This window comes from Anser cygnoides, chromosome 2, assembly GCF_040182565.1.
Source record: "Anser cygnoides isolate HZ-2024a breed goose chromosome 2, Taihu_goose_T2T_genome, whole genome shotgun sequence".
Lineage (NCBI taxonomy): Eukaryota > Metazoa > Chordata > Aves > Anseriformes > Anatidae > Anser > Anser cygnoides.
In genome coordinates, this window is record NC_089874.1 from 49,024,354 (window position 1) to 49,042,210 (window position 17,857).

At 36.4% G+C, this 17,857-nt stretch overlaps 1 protein-coding gene across 3 annotated transcripts in view; it reads right to left on the bottom strand.

Annotated features, from left to right (window-relative positions):
• ATP9B (ATPase phospholipid transporting 9B (putative)) overlaps nt 1-17,857 on the bottom strand; it is a 179,207-nt gene that overhangs the window by 128,530 nt on the left and 32,820 nt on the right. For 2 of the 3 annotated variants that reach the window (XM_066992048.1, XM_066992047.1), the window contains exons 4-6: nt 15,841-15,954; nt 11,881-11,989; nt 725-783 (exon numbers count right to left, since the gene is read on the bottom strand). In XM_066992048.1, the coding sequence (XP_066848149.1) occupies nt 725-783; nt 11,881-11,989; nt 15,841-15,954 (282 nt within the window). The remainder of the gene's footprint in view (nt 1-724; nt 784-11,880; nt 11,990-15,840; nt 15,955-17,857) is intronic. The other variant, XM_013184775.3, reaches the window with a different exon arrangement.

Genomic DNA, 17,857 nt, shown 5'->3' on the forward strand with positions numbered 1-17,857 from the left:
TAGCACCAAGAAAGTCTGTTGCCTTTCCAGAATGAAATTCCATAAAAATTTTGTCTGACAAGAAAAATATGTTAATTTGGATGTCACAACAGCTTCATAGTATGCTGAAAAGCCTTTGACAGCAAAGCATGATAGGAAGGATGAACTAGAAATCTAACCCATAAGGTTCCTTATTACATAGCTTGAATTTAGGTCTCGTTACAGATGAGTTTCTTCCAGATCACTTACTAAAACAAACCAACTGAAGTAAGCATCACTGACTTTATTATAATACTAATACAGAGTGGAAAAAGAGTTCACAGCTCTCCTTCACCATTTGCAATAAAACTAACTTGAAAGCCCCCCCATTTTTAATACAAAAAATTTAACCTAGAAGGCTTCAGACATCACAAAACATGGATTTGAGCAGTAGGAGGAAGGTATTGGCAGTCAGACAGCTTAGAATATCTAGCACAGCACAAGCCAGAGAATGTCATTCAGTAATTGTATTCCCTTCAATAGATAAATTCAAGCATATAACAATTCATAAAATGAATGTTTACGTTCAATTAAGCTTAGAATTATATCCAAAAAGAGACTTCCTTCAAGTTTCTCAAATAAGATTTGAACTAAAATATTACTTACTTAGTACTTCACAGATAAGTACCTCAATATACTTTTCTTCAGAAGATAATTACCATGTTAATAATCTTTAGTCTCTAAAATATATTTTAAAAGTATCAACCTTTTCCACTATGATGAGGTCTCCAACTTGTATGTCTGAACTCTTAACTTGCACTTTACCTTGAAGAAAAAGAAACAAACATAATCAACTTAAGCAGGCATTAATAAAAAGTCACAAAAATATAAATGCAAGTTATACTTAAAGACATTATTATTTTGAGAAAATGTTACAATTTATACAAAATTGATGTTTGAAGAACACATTAATAGATTTGGTCTGTTTGAATAAATAACTCTGTTGTTAAGAAAGTCTATAGTTTTGTAACCAGTTAGCTACTGCAAGAATATTAGAGAGATGCTGAAGTCAGATCGACAATATCAATAATAATAGAGCTATAAAACTGGTAAAAGGATTCTTTCACATCCTACTAGGCAGCCCTTCTAACTCTGACAAGTCAAGAATTACTACGCTCAGTCCTGGAGCATCTCACACATATGAGTTGTTATCCACAGCCCAGTTACCAAAAGGTAGTGTTGCTCAGCCCCAGAAGTTACTGATGTAAGTGGCACTGTCTGAAACTTGTTGGCAATCATAGTGGAAAAGAGGTAAGTCCCTCTCAAGTCAGAAGAAATGCCTGGAGACTTCATTTTAGAAAAGTAAAATATTAAAAGCTGAAATTGAGGGTGTCCACTCTCTAGAGCTCTTCATTCGGTAACTGTTGTGAACAACTCATATTCAGAAACAGCACAAATACTGATTTTAATTCTCTATGTTCTGTAGATATATTAATGTTTTTAAGACAGTTAAGTTTTAATATTCTTATTTGATTGACTGAAGAACTCAGACAGAGAGGGTAAGCTACTGCCCAAGAAGAGTTAATGTAGATCTCATGAAAATTGAGGAGTTGTAGTCCCAGGTCCTTGCTACAACTCCAGAAAATGTTGCTTCCTGGAGTTAAAAAAAAACAAAACAAAAACAAAAATACAACCAACAAACAAACCCTGTAGACAAAGTACAAGTCATGATATACCAACATCCTCTTCCAAGATATAACAGGTGGTCAATTCAGACCTGTTAACTCACGATATAAACATACACATATCTACACAGCCTGACAAGCAAAAACATAGACAGACCCATATGAAATATCTCTCTCTTTCCATCAGAAACAGTATATTATTTCCAAGCAGCAGGTATCAGGTAAGTTATATCAAAACATGGTTAGGTTCTTTAAAAAAAAAAAAAGACTCAAAATCAAAACCAGACCAAATAAATTAGAAAAGATGGCCCACAAAAGCATAGCAGGTACGGCAAACAATTTGGAGTTTAATAGAAAGTATTATGAATAGCAGATTTTTAATGCACATTCTATCATTTCTCAAAGTTCTATGACAAAAACTAAGGTAGCGTCCAAATCTAGGAGACCTCTTCATTGTAACGCTCAATGAAGAGATCAGCTAAACACAATCTCAGAAAATTCCTTACGTTTATATGTGCATTTAGTCAAAGGCAGTAAAATTTACCTTATGATTATTTTCGGCACTTTAAAGTCACATTTCATGCAAAAAATAACTTTTTTATGTTTAATTCAGTCTACTTAACAATGAATTTACTCCTTTAATTGACTTAATACATTTTAAAAATTGCATTAAAATTGATATTTAATAAATTACTATTAATCAATGTTCTTAATAAAGTTTCCAGGATACTAGCAACTTGAAGATACAGAAATATATAACAATGTCAGTGGAGATCAGAACTGTTGTTTTGGCCTGCCTGCACAGTTAATTCTGAAAGCCAGTCTTTATTATTGATAATCTTTTACACCAGTTCAATTTTTTAGTTGCCAAACGCACCTTTGCCTCCCACTCTTTTTAATACGTAACCAACCATATCTTCATTTTGACTTCCAACCCCATTATAACACATTTGTGACAGTGAAGAGAGGAGCAGAAGACCTGAGTACAAAAAGGTGTAGCAAGAAGCATAAGTTCTCTACAGGAGTTTCAAGATAACTACAATGACAATGAAGTTAAGTGTCTCGTAGAGAATGAAGTAAGTGTCTTTGCCTTTTTTTTTTTTTAAAGGAATCTAAAGTAACTTGTACTAAAGATCAGCCACTAGGAGAGCAGTCTAATATGAAATCAACACATTTAGACTGCTTAACTGTACAAGCCTGTGAATTCTCTTTATAAATTCACAAGTTTTGACTAGAAGTAAACAGTATATACTAAAACAAATGGTAATCTTAATTTGCTTTCTAAGTCTGGTAGATTTACCAAAAACATAGCATTTCCTATTCTGTTCTCAATTTCTCTCCTAACAACTTTCAACAGTTTATCTCTTTGATAAAGTCTATGATTCTGTGATAAACAACTCAATTAACTGGTTATGATAATAACAACCACAAAAATCCAAGTATTTAAGCTGTGTTAAGTCTCAGATCTGTGCCACCTACAGTCACGTATGACCATAACTATTCAGCAATACTAAATCAAATGAAACTAACAGCAATTTTATCAACTTGAACAACTGAAACTTCCAGTCATGTTATAATAGCATGTACAGTAAAGATCAAAAGACACTAACAATTCTACTGACAAGGTAGAATATTCATTTGTGGCACTGTAAGGCAGACAAAAAGCAAAGACTCCTAGTGCCAAGTATATCGACAGGAACCTACACATCATCTTTACTTGTACTCAGTCTAGTAATCCTGGGAATTTCACATCATGAATAGAAAAGTTTCCTTATCAGACTGCTTTCTAGGTGACTAATGCTACAGAGTATCTTCTATATTATCTAATATATTCTGTTGGAAGAGCCTCATTATCCCCACACATACGGAAGCAGCCATGGCTATCTCTACAATGAAACTGAGTGACAGGACACATTCCACTAAAATTAAATGGTAAAATGTGGCAGTAATTCAAAAAAATAGCTTAAGATTTTGAAAAGCTGGCAAATAACACTTTCCTTTAGACCAGCAAAAATGAGAATCATTGGATACCATTTCAGAGAACATTAAAATAATGCAATACTACATCTTAGTGAAGATGCATTTAGGGAAGAAAACCACAATGTTACTCACTACATAAATTAGTTTTGCAAACTATTTTTTCACTAAAACCAGCTCAGTAGCAAAGCACTCTTCACCATCTGTGTAATTACCAATAAAGTCCAAAGCTGTCAGAAGTGGCTGCGCATCCAGACTTTATAGTCCACCAAGGCGCAAGGCTTTCGCCTAAAGCAACACACAGAATTACACAGAACTGGAACACTGAAACGTGTCTGTAGTAATTCATTACACTCTCAAGATAAAGCTTTTTGAAGAGAATTACAATGATTTGAAAAAACTAATAACTTGTATGTGATAACAAGTATTTCACGTAAAAATTTAAGAAATTAAGTAAACAAAATCTAGGTATATAGTATATTAGAAAAGACTGTTTCTTTTTATTAGTAAGCATCTTTATGAAAGAAGCTCCTGAAAGAACAGTAACTTCTGAGAGATTTTAGAAGTAATTTCAAAATTCTAAACTTACATATCATACCCTGAGCACTGTCTGAAGTACTGCTTTTGGAGCTGGCAACAGAACTTGTCTCTTACCAGTAAATATCAAACTCCTGTATGAAAGCAGTCAATTATAGACCATACGAAAGTTTTACCTGGTATCTATTAGTCAGCATAATTAGAGTATACACAATATAATGGGGAACTGAAAAAAACTGACACCATTAAGCTACAGTTAGTCAAAGGTGATGATGCCGGTTTTTCAGTGGAAATGATGCTGCTTACAGTTTCCCTGATCAACTAAATTAAATTGATACAATCCTTTATGAATACGCATCTGTGTTCCAAATGGTCTAAATACCAGGAACAAAGTCATCTGTAGGTTTGAAACGTTATAAGCAATACAGACATAATGTTGTGTCTCTAGATTCAGAAATGTTTGTTCTTTTAAAAACAGCAACTTTTGAAAAAGCACAGGGGTGCCCTGTTCTTGATCAGCTGACATTCTAATATTATAAGAGATTTCAATACAGATTTTAGTTCAGTGCAATAATATTACAATAATTATCAAGCAATTCTGACAAATACCTGATTTTAAAGTTGCAGATAACAGGTATAAATGACTCAAAACTCACTGGACACAATGACTTGAAAGAGACTGTTTTGCAATTTAAAAAAGGTCAATTGAGATAAAAACTCAGCAAGGTAGCATTTTAGGAACAGGGCATAAACAGAAGTTCAAAAATAAAACAAATTACTCATGTCACTGTAGCTCTTTAAAACAGATTTCTCAATCAGATTTTAAAGGAAACATACTAGCTTTCAGACTTTGTTCTCTCCTTATGTATAGCAGTTACTGATATTTTCTCAATTCCACACAGTTCTTGCTTTTATTTTTAAATTCACTGCATTCTTAAATGTCCTTTAAAGATGCAGTGAAGACTTAAATATTTCATGTTTGAAGCCTAAATGGAATTATTTTATTAATCTCAGCTTCTCATACAAGGTTACATACTACAAATTCAGCAATGGTTGAAAACTGAATTTTGCCATGTTATGTGAAAAAGGAAACTGCCTAACATCAGTTATTTCATGGATCAGAATAAGTCTGTAGACATTAAGCTGGCTGTTGCTACCTAAATTAAGCAACACTTAAAACAAAGTCCCATTCTCACTTGATTTTCTGTTTAGAATGGCTCATTATAAAATAAAAAGTTAACTCACTGACTAGAACAAATATCAATTCAAGATCTTATCTTACTAAAAAGAAATTCTAAGACTTCAAGAGTTACCAGTGTGAATCCAACAACTTAAAAAGCTGGTACTTCTTACACTTAGCAATATCACAGAATCACAGAATTGTAGGGGTTGGAAGGGACCTCAAGAGATCATCAGCCTGCCAAAGCAGGTTCCCTAGAGCAGGTTGCCCAAGTAGGCGTCCAGACAAGCCTTGAATATCTCCAGAATATGCAGGTCATTTATGTATTTTAGGTATTTGGGGAGTACCTCAGGCCAAAAATGACTCCACAGAAAGGCAACACCAATAGGTAGTCAAAAAACTCCTGATTTTAATCTATTACAATGTGGTATAAGAAGATTTTAACTTACAAAACAGACTGCATTTACTACGTCTATACAAATAATTAACCACAGTTCAAGTAACAGTAGCTTATCTTGCTACAAATGTATTTCCCTATGGCAAACATCTAACTAGAAGTGATCATGGAAGATAAAAATGAGAATAGCACAATTAAACAAAGGGTAACACTGAACATTGCAAACTTTTAGTCTTCCTACTTCCCCATTTGAGCAAAGGCAACCTGCTTAACCTCTCTATGTCAATTGCTCCATCTTTGAGATGTAAAAGTACTTGTTTCAAAGAAAAGGCTGTAAAACCTACACAAGTCGTAAAATCACTAGGGGAAAAAAAAGATGTTACAGAAATATGAAGTGCAGTTCCACTCTGAAAAGTAACTCTTAACAGTGGCATTGATTTTCAGGCTTTTAATTAAATCAGTATCAAGTTTGTTCATTCACAAGTAACAAAGCCTTCTTTCTCCAAACCATTAGCCTGTAGCTTAGTATAGCAAACCCAACTGATTTTTTCCACTTGAAGAGTACTGCCAATTTTAAAAAAAATTGGCAGATTATACTGAAAGTTACTTATAAAAGTAGTTTGAAGAGGTGTAGTTCTTGACTTTATTAATTTGCTCAGATAAGTATCTAAATCCTCAACATCTGTAAAGATCTTGGTTTAATTTTATCGTAGCTGGCAATTCAACTTTTTGCCTCAAAATAATACCTTTCAGTTTCAGAATGTTTTATGATAAACAAATCCTATATTATGAAAGAAGTGTGAATAAATATCTATTATTTTACATATGTGTTTGTTGCATTTTTTAGTAAAGCTTAATTTTGACTGGGGACTGTAACAATGTTTTCATTATTAAAAGTGGCTACACCTCAAAATATTGTTAGCTCAGCAATCACAGCAAAGCCAATGTGTGCTTCAGACTTGATTGTAAGCAAAGATCTTGAATCTTTACTTCTGTAGAGTATCAGTGTCTTAAAAACAAACGAACAAACAAACATAAACAAAAAACAACAAACAGAACATAAACCACGTATGAAATCATGCACAAGAAGGATGTGAAGCTCTTGGAACAGGTCCAGATGATTGGAGGGCTGGAGCACCTCTCATGTGAAGAAAGGTTGAGGGAATTGGGCTTGTTTAGCTTGGAGAAGAGAAGGCTCCACGGAGACCTCATTTCAGCCTTCCAGTACTTGAAGGGAGCGTACAAACAGGAGGGGGAATGCCTGTTTATATGTGTTGATAGTGATAGGACAAGGGGAAATGGTTTTAAACTAAGACAGGGGAGATTTAGATTAGATATTAGGAGGAGGCTTTTCACTCAGAGGGTGGTGAGGCACTGGCACAGGTTGCCCAGAGAGGTTGTGAATGCCCCATCCCCAGAGGCATTCAAGGCCAGGCTGGATGTGGCTCCGGGCAGCCCGCTCTAGTGGTTGGCAACCCTGCCCAGAGCAGGGGGGTTGAAACTTTAAGGTCCTTTTCAACCTAGGCCATTCTATGATTCTGTGATGACACTGACACCAAAATTAGAAAGCTGAAATAAACATACATATTTGTAGGTAAAAGTTGACTATCCTTTTCTTACTAAAAAAGGCATTTTTAAAGCTTCTGTTTTGAACACATTCCTACTCTGTGTGTCAGTTCCTGAAATAATTGCTACATACTGTCTTACACAATTTGAACATTTATATTCCATGCCTCGAAAAGAGCAGTGTCAAGGTGATCAAATGGGGTTTTAATTTGATGACTTATTTCTAGGAGAAGCTACAAAGTGAAGTTTCTTAAATACACATATTTAACAAAATATTACATGCACTGGGAAAGAGGAAATCAGGATTCCAAAACAGCTATTTAAGTGCCATTTAAATGCCTAGCAATTTACCAGAACCTCCAATATCCATAATATTTGAAAAAATGCTGAGAATTCCTCCTACTTGTTTAGAAGGCAAGAGAGGAAAGTGAAATGACAGACACAAAAGGCACCAAGGTTAGCTCTTAACACTGCAAATTTCAGTCTTGACATTTGCATCACACCGATAACTCTAAACTATAGACTTGCTTCCAGAACTAAGAATTTCAGATCACTAACACTACTATTGAATATGGCAGGATGTAGTATCTATTTCAAAGGTGTTCAGTGTCACATGTAACAGATCTAAAAAACCACTAAAACCAAATAGCAGGTTAAATTACACCTTTGAAAGAAAAACTGTAAGAGTCTATTTCTTTACAGACTGTATTAAAGACTACAAAGATCTGGAGGCCAGCATTGCAACCACTTGTGTTAAACAAATGATAGCTATCCCACTTGCAATTTTCCCACAGTGGTATCTCTAAATGCTGATAAAGCTATTTCACGCTGTCAAGGAAGGGAAGAACAATAGTTGCTACGTTGCTCCCTGCTATATGCAAATCCCAGAAAGCAATGCAAGTTTCCATACTGTTTCCTATTCCTCACAGCTGCTAGGTTATGTCATCACTAATATGACTACTCACCATTTACTCACCTTCCAAGTACTTTTTAAAATGGTATATTGGGTTTACATGGCAAGGTTTTGGTAGCAGAAGGGGGCTGTCAGGGTGGTCTCTGTCAGAAAAGACCAGGGGCTGCCTCATGTCAGGCACAGCAAGTTCCAGCTGGCTCTAAAACAGACCTGTTGCTGGCCAAAGCTGAGCCAGTGAGCAATGCTGGTTGTACTTCTACGATAACATAACTAAGAAAGGATAAAAAATGCTGAACTGCAGCTCTGTGAGAGAGAAGTCAGAAAACTGTGAGAGAAAACTGCAGACAAAAAGGTCTGTGAAGGAGTGAGTGCTCCATATACCGGAGCAGATTCTCCTGTATCCTGTCAAGACGACCGTGGTGGAGCAAACTGTCGGCTTGCAGCCCATGGAGGGCCACCCCAGAACAGATATTCACACTGCAGCCTGTGGAGGACACGACACCACGGATCAGTGTGCTGTAAAGGAAGCTGCAGCCCATGGAGAAGAGCCCACTGTGGAGCAGGCTGTCTGGTGGGAACTGCAGCCTGCGGGGGACCCACGCTGGAGCAGTCTGTTCCTACAGGACTACAGCCCATGGAGGAGCTGTTCTTGAACTGCAGACCACTGGAAGTACACACTGGAACACTTCGTGAAGGACTGTATCCCATGGAAGGGACCTCACGCTGGAGCAGGGGAAGAGTGTGTAAAGGAAGGAGCAACAAAGAAGGTGTTATGGTCTGATTGCAACCCCCATTCCTCATCCTCCTGCACTGGGAGTAGGAAGAACTGGGAGTGAAGTAGAGCCTGGGAAGAAAGAGTGTGTGAGGAAGGTGGGTTTTATTTCTCACTATCCTACTTTGTAAATAATACTCTGTTTAGCAGAGCTTTAAACTAGATTCAGCAGGGGAGTGGGATGTACAGAGTGACAGAGAAGAACAAACAAACACCAACACTTTAGGAAGCAACAGGGAAATATCTGTGAATTGTCCCAAACAAATTAGGATGGGCTCCTCTAAAAAGGTGATGCAGCCAGTAGCCCAGCTGAAGTGCCTTTACACTGACACGCAGCATGGGAAACAAGCAGGAGGAGTTGGAAACCACAGTGCAATTAGAAAACTATGATCTAATTGTTATCAATGGCTTTTGGGGCAAATCACACAAATGGAATCACACCGCAATTAAGGGCTACAAGTTTTTCAAAAGAGATGGGCTGAGAAGCGGGGGGTGGGGGGGGGGGGTTGATGTTGCCCTCTCTTTTAAGAAATGGATAGATTGCAAAGAACAGGTTGAGAGCTTGCAGATAAAAATTGAGGACCGAACCAATAAAGGACACCTCATGGTTGGGGTTTACTGCAGACCATCTGATCAAGGGGAGCCTGTTAATGAGGCTTTCCTGCTTCAGCTACAACAAGCATCATGCTCACAGGCTCTCGTCCTGATTTCAACCAACCAGATATCTGCAGGAAAGCAACACAGCAGGCTGTAAGCAATCCAGGAGACTTGTCGAGTGCATCAGGGTAAATTCCTGGTCCAGATATTAGACAAACCAGCCAGAGGAGAAGCGTTACTTGACCTGGTGTTCAACTATGAACTTACTAAAGAGGTTAAGATTGGAAGCAGTCTAGGCTGCAGAGACCATGCCCTGGTTGAGTTGGTGACCCCAGGATATATGGGCTTGGCAAAAAGCAAACACAGGACCCTAAAACTTCTGAAGAGCAAACTTCCAGCTATTTAAAGAACTAGTGGATGAGATCCCCTGAAATGCTGTCCTTAAGGAACAGAGGAACTCATCAGAATGGGCAACTCTTTAAGGACACTGTTCTTAGACTGCAAGAACTCTCCATCCCTACATGTAAGAAATCAAGCAGGGAAAGCAGGAAACCAAGATGGTTGTGTAAGGAGCTGCTGGACAAACAGGTATAAAAAGGTAAATGCACAGGCAGTGGAAGCAGGGGCATGTGGCCTGGGAAGAGTACAGAGATGCCACATCCAGATGTGTAGGGATGGGATCAGGAAAGCCAAGGTACAAATGGAACTGAACTTGACAAGGGATTCAAAAAATAACAAGAAGGGATTCTATAGGTACATTGTTCAGAAAAGAAAGGCCAAGGAGAGTGTAACCCCTTTGATAAATGAGAAGGGAGACCCGGTAACAACAGACATGGAGAAGGCTGAGGTACTCAACAACTTCTTTGCCTCAGTCTTCACTGCCAATCAGGCTTCCCATGTCTCTCACGTCTCTGAAAGTGTAGGTGAGGGCTGGGGAAGAGTCCCTCCCCCTATAAGCACAGAGCAGGTTTGAGAGCACCTTATGAAACTGAACAGATGCAAGTCTACGGGGCCCGATGCCATGCATCCCAGGGTCCTGAGGGAACTGGCTGATGTAGTTGCCAAGCCTCTCTCCATCATTTTTGAAAAGCCATGGCAGTCAGGTGAAGTCACTGGTGACTGGAGAAAGGGAAGCATCACTCCCATTTTTAAGAAGGGTAGAAAGGAAGATCCAGGGAACTACAGACCAGTGAGCCTCACCTCTGTGACAGGGAATACCATGGAACAGATCCTCCTGAAAGCAATGTTAAGGCATGTGCAAGATAAGGAGGTGATCCAAGTCAGCTAACACGGCTTTATCAAGAGTAAATTGTGCCTGAGCAAACTGGTGGCCTTCTATGATGGAGTGACTGCATCAATCAACAAGGGAAGACTGACCGATGTCATCTATTCAGACTTCTGCAAGGCCTTTGACATGGTCCCACATGACATCCTCACCTCCAAACTGGAGAGAGACAGATTTGAAGGGTGGACTATTTGGTGGATAAGGAATTAGCTAGATGGATGCAGCCAGAGAGCTGCAGTCAATGGCTCTATGTACAGTGATGGGTGGAGTCTTTCAGGAGTCTGTCTTGAGACCAGTACTGTTTAATATCTTTATCAATGACAGAGACAGTGGGATCAAGTGCACCCTCGCGAATGTTACAGATGACACCAAGCTGAGTGGAGCAGCTGATACAACAGAAGGAAGGGATGTCATCCAAAGGGACCTGGACAAGCTTAAGAAGTAGCCCCATGTGAACCGAATGAGGTTCAACAAGCCCAAGGGCAAGGTGCTGCAATCCCAAACACCAGTAAAGAGGTGGTACACTCAATCCCCTTATCAATGTCATTGATAAAAATATTAAACAAAACTGGCCCCAGTACTGAGCCCTGGGGAATACCACTGATGTTAAAGCATTCTGTTCCTATTATGCAATCACATGATTTCAAATGATATGCAAAAATTAAAAACAGTATTTTTAATACTTATCTGACTCTCAATACATCAACCTGTTCTTATGTAAAAATATATCTACTAAGATTGAAAGACTCAGAAATGTTATTAGATTGTATTTCTTAGTTACTGATTCCTTATTTCATATATGCACTTGATATACAACTGACAGTGCTGCCGATTTACTGTTCAGATCAATTTCAGAGTACAGCACACTGAAGTAACAGTGCAAAATAGCATATTTCAAAGATATATACAGTAATATACATTTCCTTTACAAGCCAAAGATTTACAGTATTACTTTCTATGTGTATGACAAAAAGATTAAATATTTAAGGATTTATACAAATGGTTTTACTAACCTCGTACTGTCAGCTTGCTATACAACTGTGAGTTCATTTCCTTGTCTCTCTTGTAACGACGATACTCATCAACAGCTTCCCGTACCACTGTGACTGTCAAAACAAATCCCTGTTAAAGATACAATGATGCAACTCAGAATTGTCAAAATGCTAGAACAGAAATACACAAGCAGGAACACTATATAAACTAAGAACATGAACTTAGAATATTTACTTTTTCATTCATTCGGATTTTTTCTTTTTCAAATGTTTTCTTCAATCTGTTAAATTTTTAGTCCAAAAAGGAAAATCATACTTGTATACCATATACATATAATTTGAAAATGTGGATATTCAAATTATGTCTAATTTAGATATAAACTGAAATGTAAAAAAAAATTAAATGCCTCAAAAAAGTAAAAGACAGATTTACAGTTTTTTAAGCTTATTTCCCCATCTTCTGAAAAATCTGGGACTTTACAACAAACATTTAAAAAGTCTCCAGTTCAAATACTGGTAAATTCACTGCCTTTTGCCTAACAGATAGAAATGAAAAGGTAACAGATGCTTAATTATTTTTGCCATCTTACACTTATTTACCATCACACTACAAATATTGACAAAGAAAAAAAAAAAGGGTTCTGTTCTGAAAAATTAAGTATCTAAATGTTTTGGCTTCACAGGACACTGCCACTGCAGCTTACACTGGAAGTGCAGAGAGTTCCACATATAATTAAGTTTCTGGCCACACAAATAATATGCTGGCTAAAAGGAATACAGAACAGTTCAGGGATATAGTTGTAGGAGTTTCCCCTCTCTCTTTCTAATTCTTCTCAGATATGGTTTCTGGCTACTTGAAATCAAGTACTTAGTCCTTCTCCATCAGTGGAAGAGAAATAACATTTTATGACAGTAAAGGGAGCTTATTACTGTCATACAAGATTACTAAAAAAATTATTCACAAATCCTCCAACAGATAAGGCTTTAGATTATCCACTTGGACTCAGAAACACATCAGTATTTTCCTCCTATGCCAGAAAATATAAGCCATTAGACTACTTTCTTGCAAAATTCCAACAGTGTTTGCCAGCCTTCCCCTACTTTCTCAGCAGAAAGAAGTCAAGATGTGGAGCTTTTTTCGAACAGTCTTGACTACAATATTTCTTTCCAATAGCAAGGGCATTTTGCATTTCCAGCCCCGAATTCTAAGGTTTAATCTGTTGCAGGCTTATAGTTACATAGTTCTTTTTTGTTCATGTTTACACTAGCTACATCAATTAAATTAGAAACTGCCTAAAACACATTCCTGCTCACTCCTCACACCAAATCCCCTAATACATGCTAGTATTATTTAAACCCAAGTTTCAGATCTTAATTTAGCCCTTTGAGATAGCAGGAGGTTCAGACAGGCCTGCCTTAGAACTCCATTTTCAACCCTCAGAAATATGAAAGTACTTTACAAAATCGGTCAACTATATTCTGAAAAGTGTCTGAGGATCTGACAGGACTGACATGCTGCTTTACTTGGAATAAAAGTTTTCTCTAATTTTTATAAAATTGTTTATCTTCATTTTCTCCAGACACCTTAAATCATTGCCATTCTGAATGGCCATTTGCTAGTGCCCCTAACCACCATCTCTACGCTTTAGAGCAGTAGGGTTTTTCCCCCTCTTATGGCAGCATTTTGTGTTATCTTCATGAGCTTTGACAACAGAAATATTTTAGTAGCATAAGAAAGGAACTCTTGAAATGCTTTCCAATATTTGCCACTTGCACGTATCATATTCACTAGGCAGTAATCAAAGCACAGAATGTGAGGTGTTAATTTCAAGAATTTCTCCTGGAAATCACCTGCTGGGTAGCTCCATACAAATGACCATGACTATAAGGAAGTATTTAACACATCCCTTTTTCCTCATTTACCCAAAGGAACTGGACATTCTTCCAAAGGGGAGCTGAAAGCTAATCTAACAAGAAAACTCCTTCTGTTGTCTTTCTTTATAGGTGGTTAAAAATCTTTAGCACACAGCTTCCAATCAAATTTATGTCCCTTACATCCTTGGATGTTGGACTTGAAAGAAGAGTTCTATTCTCTACTATGCAAATGACAACAAAGGAGTAAAATACAGCCTTGTTTGAAGAACTCTGGTGCTTGATTTAAGTGCAAAGTGAAGAAAGGGGAGGGGAAGAGGCAGAGTGACAAAAAACACCCACCTTTTAGAAGACAGTCAGCTTCTATTCTGTGGTTTTAAGTATTGTGCTGAATAATTTTTGTTTATTTTAAACTCTTGAGAGAAAACACGAGCCAAAACTAAGTAAACTAAGTTATAGCTACTCCTCTTATTCTTGATGAACATTTCCCAACAATTTACATGCTCTTCCAGGAGAAAAAAAAAAAAAAAAAAAAAATACCCTCATCTGCCAAGCCACAATAACAACCCAGGGGGTCTGACATAAATGTTTTATATTTTCATCATACATACTGAGCCTTACTCAACATACAGTTAATCTTGTTTACCTGGAAGTCAGCTACTCAAGTAGAAAAAAATGAGTTTTCCAAAAACTAAGCACCAGCAACAAGATCTCAGTTTGTGCAAGATGTGAAAACCAGAAACATTATTCAAAATATCCCTGAAGAACACCCACAGGTCTATACAAAACAGATTCTGTGTTATACAGTATTATTTTATTTTTTTGACAGAGATAAAATGGGCTGATATGCCTGATTTTTTTTTCTCCTTACTACCCCATTAACATACAGCACTTCACAATTAAGAGACCAACTTCCAAACAAGGTTAACTTCTGTCTTTTGTTACTGGGTCACTAACAAAGACCTTTGTAAATATTCATTTTAGAACTCCCACAGTTGAACATTTTTTCTGTCTTGGAAGTGTTTTTTGTTGCAGCAATAGTTGTCTGGACATGGAGGTGTGAAGAATCTCCAGGACTGCCTCTTCATTTATCAGTACTTAAAAGGTCTTATGTCTCAGCAATTAAATCAATCCAGAATATTTACTAGAATGACTGAAAAACAACCTTTACTCAAGCAGTCAGCATGTCACTACTCCTCTTGAACACCTCTTGCAATAAACACTAGTGAAAAATACAATTTTAAAAATAAATTTAGAAAATAAGGTATTTGTTCTTCCTGGTCTGCTTTTACACCTGGGGCAATGGTGATGGGAAAACGAAAAAAAAAAAAAAAAGGTAATGATTCAGTTAAAATAATATATGAATTCAAAATCACAAGAATATAGCTGGCAGACTACCATAACAGCCTCTTCTTCAGAGGACAGTTTTTCCTGAGGTTTGAAAATTGTAAGTCAGAAGCAACTATTTGAACAGTTTCCCAAGAATATACTGCAGAATGTTCAATAATAGACATACTGAAAGGAAACCAGTGCAACTGGCAATGCAATCAGTCAGGAAAAGCATGTTTAATGCATAACTTATTTTCAAAATACCTTTTCCTCCTGCTTTACTCACAGCTTAATTGTGACTTTTTTATTTTTTAATATTTATGCATTTTTTTGTGAAAAAAGTACAGGATCAAAACCAATACCATAAGAATGCAAAAATGTATGCTTTCAATTATGACCTAGCCTTAAGACATAAAATAGTGAACAAAAACAGAAAAAAAAATAACACACAAGTATTGAATGCTGCCAATAAAGTTCTCTACCAGCTAAATTTTTTCTTTTTTGTTTGTTTGTTGGTTTTTGTTTTCCTCTTTTCAATCTCTCAAGAGACCAACTGTTACAAAGGAACATTACTGATTCAGACTAGCCACTTAATAAAAAAGGTTAACAAACAACACCTTCTGCAATATCTGCTGTAATACTGTACTTTGAATTAAGTATTTTACTTCTGCTACATATTTCATCAGTGTAGTTTACCAGATGAAAATCTATGAAATATGTACATGAACTCTTCAGCTGAAGTTTAAAAAACCCTCTTTTTAATAGCATTTTTCTGTTTACCAGAGGAGCCCAGTACGTATACAGGTAGCCTATTTTCAATGCTGGTACAAACTGTGAGCAGGACACGACGAGAAAATAGAGATTCAAGAAAAACTTGAACTGTTCATATAAAACCTAAAATGAGAAACACAAAATAGATAAATTCCTTAATATTTATGCGTATAGTATACATAAAATTCACTTTATCGTGACAGTAGATACAAAACCTATGGCATACTAAAACACATAGTACTATAACTGTGCTATACAGTACAGCATATTGTACAGTATATTGTACTGTATAGTACAGTATAATATCCCCAATACTATATATATTATTATTATTTTAACATTATAATGCTATTTTTGTTGAGAAAATTCCTCTGATATGAATGCCTCTTTTCAATCTGGAAAAGCAATTTGCTGATTTTTTGACATTTTGAAAACTGAACTATGTAAGCTCATCAGTCTTTAAAAATATTATATACATATCAAGATCACAGTGCAAAGATTCACTACGGAATTTCAACAGAAAATGGAATTCAGATGTTTGTAGAAGCATCTTGTAATAATTTTATGTTCACAATAGTTACCTTTGTTTATGAAACCAAGTGAGTTAAGTTTTATTTTTTTCTTAAAGTGCCAATAAAAACACAGAAGACTGTATCTGAACTTTCACTGCTTAAAGTTCTCATTTTTAGCTGCTAAATCTTTTCTTCCTAAAAATACAGCATTACATCTTTTTGTTAAGTACCAATACTTCAATTCTGCATTTTCTGTCTTAAGATGCTTCCTTTCTTACAATATTCACAGCTCAGCCTTAAATAAAAAAATAAAAAATCATTGGCATCAAATGAACAGAAACCCCATTTACAAAAGTATTATATTATTTTAGACTTTGTCATTTTAACCTCTACAGAGTAAGAAAACTGAGTAAGATATACGATATTGCTCTTCATCAGCGTGAGAATACCCTAAAACTTCAACCCCATCTGCAGCACATAGAGAAAACAGTACACATCAATTCCTAATTACTTTCATTCACCACATTCCCTCAGCACACTCCCTCTTCCATGTAGCCACTGAAGTTTCTACTCTTGTACAAGCTGAAGATCTACAACTCATCTGTTTCTCTCTGAAGATTCTCAGCTTTTAAAGGGGCCAAGGTTACCATCAGCTGAGACACGTTCCTTCAAAATTACCACTTCCCACAGTTCTTAAAAATAATGAAACTACTCAGCCTTCAAGAATAAATGTTGTTTAGGAAGACAAAATGACTACAGAAATGATCCAGGGAGAGTGGGTAGGTATTGTTCTCCTTCCAAAAGGCTATCAGATGGAATCTCAGAATAAGGTAGTGTTCTTCAGTTTCCATAGCAAGACCAACTTTTTTTTTTTTTTTAATGAAAGCAATGACAGTTTACTAAGTTTTTAGAAAGTTTAAACTATGCAATATTAATAATAACATGGACGTGAAGTGATCTGGAAAAACGACTTAGCACTAAATTTCTCAAAAGAACCTTTTGTAATAAATACTGATACAGAGGATGTGTCTATTAATAAATAAAAGTTTGGTCTAAACTCCAAGATAATTGTTCCAGTTCTAATTGAAGACAAAGTACCCTCACCACAGAACAAATTGTTCCATATTCCAAAAGAATGACAGATGCTGGCATCTGGTATAACATGACACCTCTAACTACTAGGGAGTGGCTAGCTACTAGAAGTGGCTACTGAACTTGCAATATTATTCTAGAATTGTAACTCCACAGTGAGTAATAAATTGCTTCAAAGCCAAAAGTTTCAAAACAGATCAAAACCACATTTAATTAGTATCTCTATCTTTTAAGTTTACAATTCAGTTGACATTGCAATGACTCTGCATGAAAGTCAAAGCTACTTGACAGATATCTATTGCTTTCATCAGTGCAACGTTATTACTTATGTAAAAAACTAAGCCCTAGGAAAAAAACTCAGAAAAGTTAATCTCAACGTGTCTTTCTGGCAAAGTAGCAGCACCTTAATGTCGCCAGTGTCT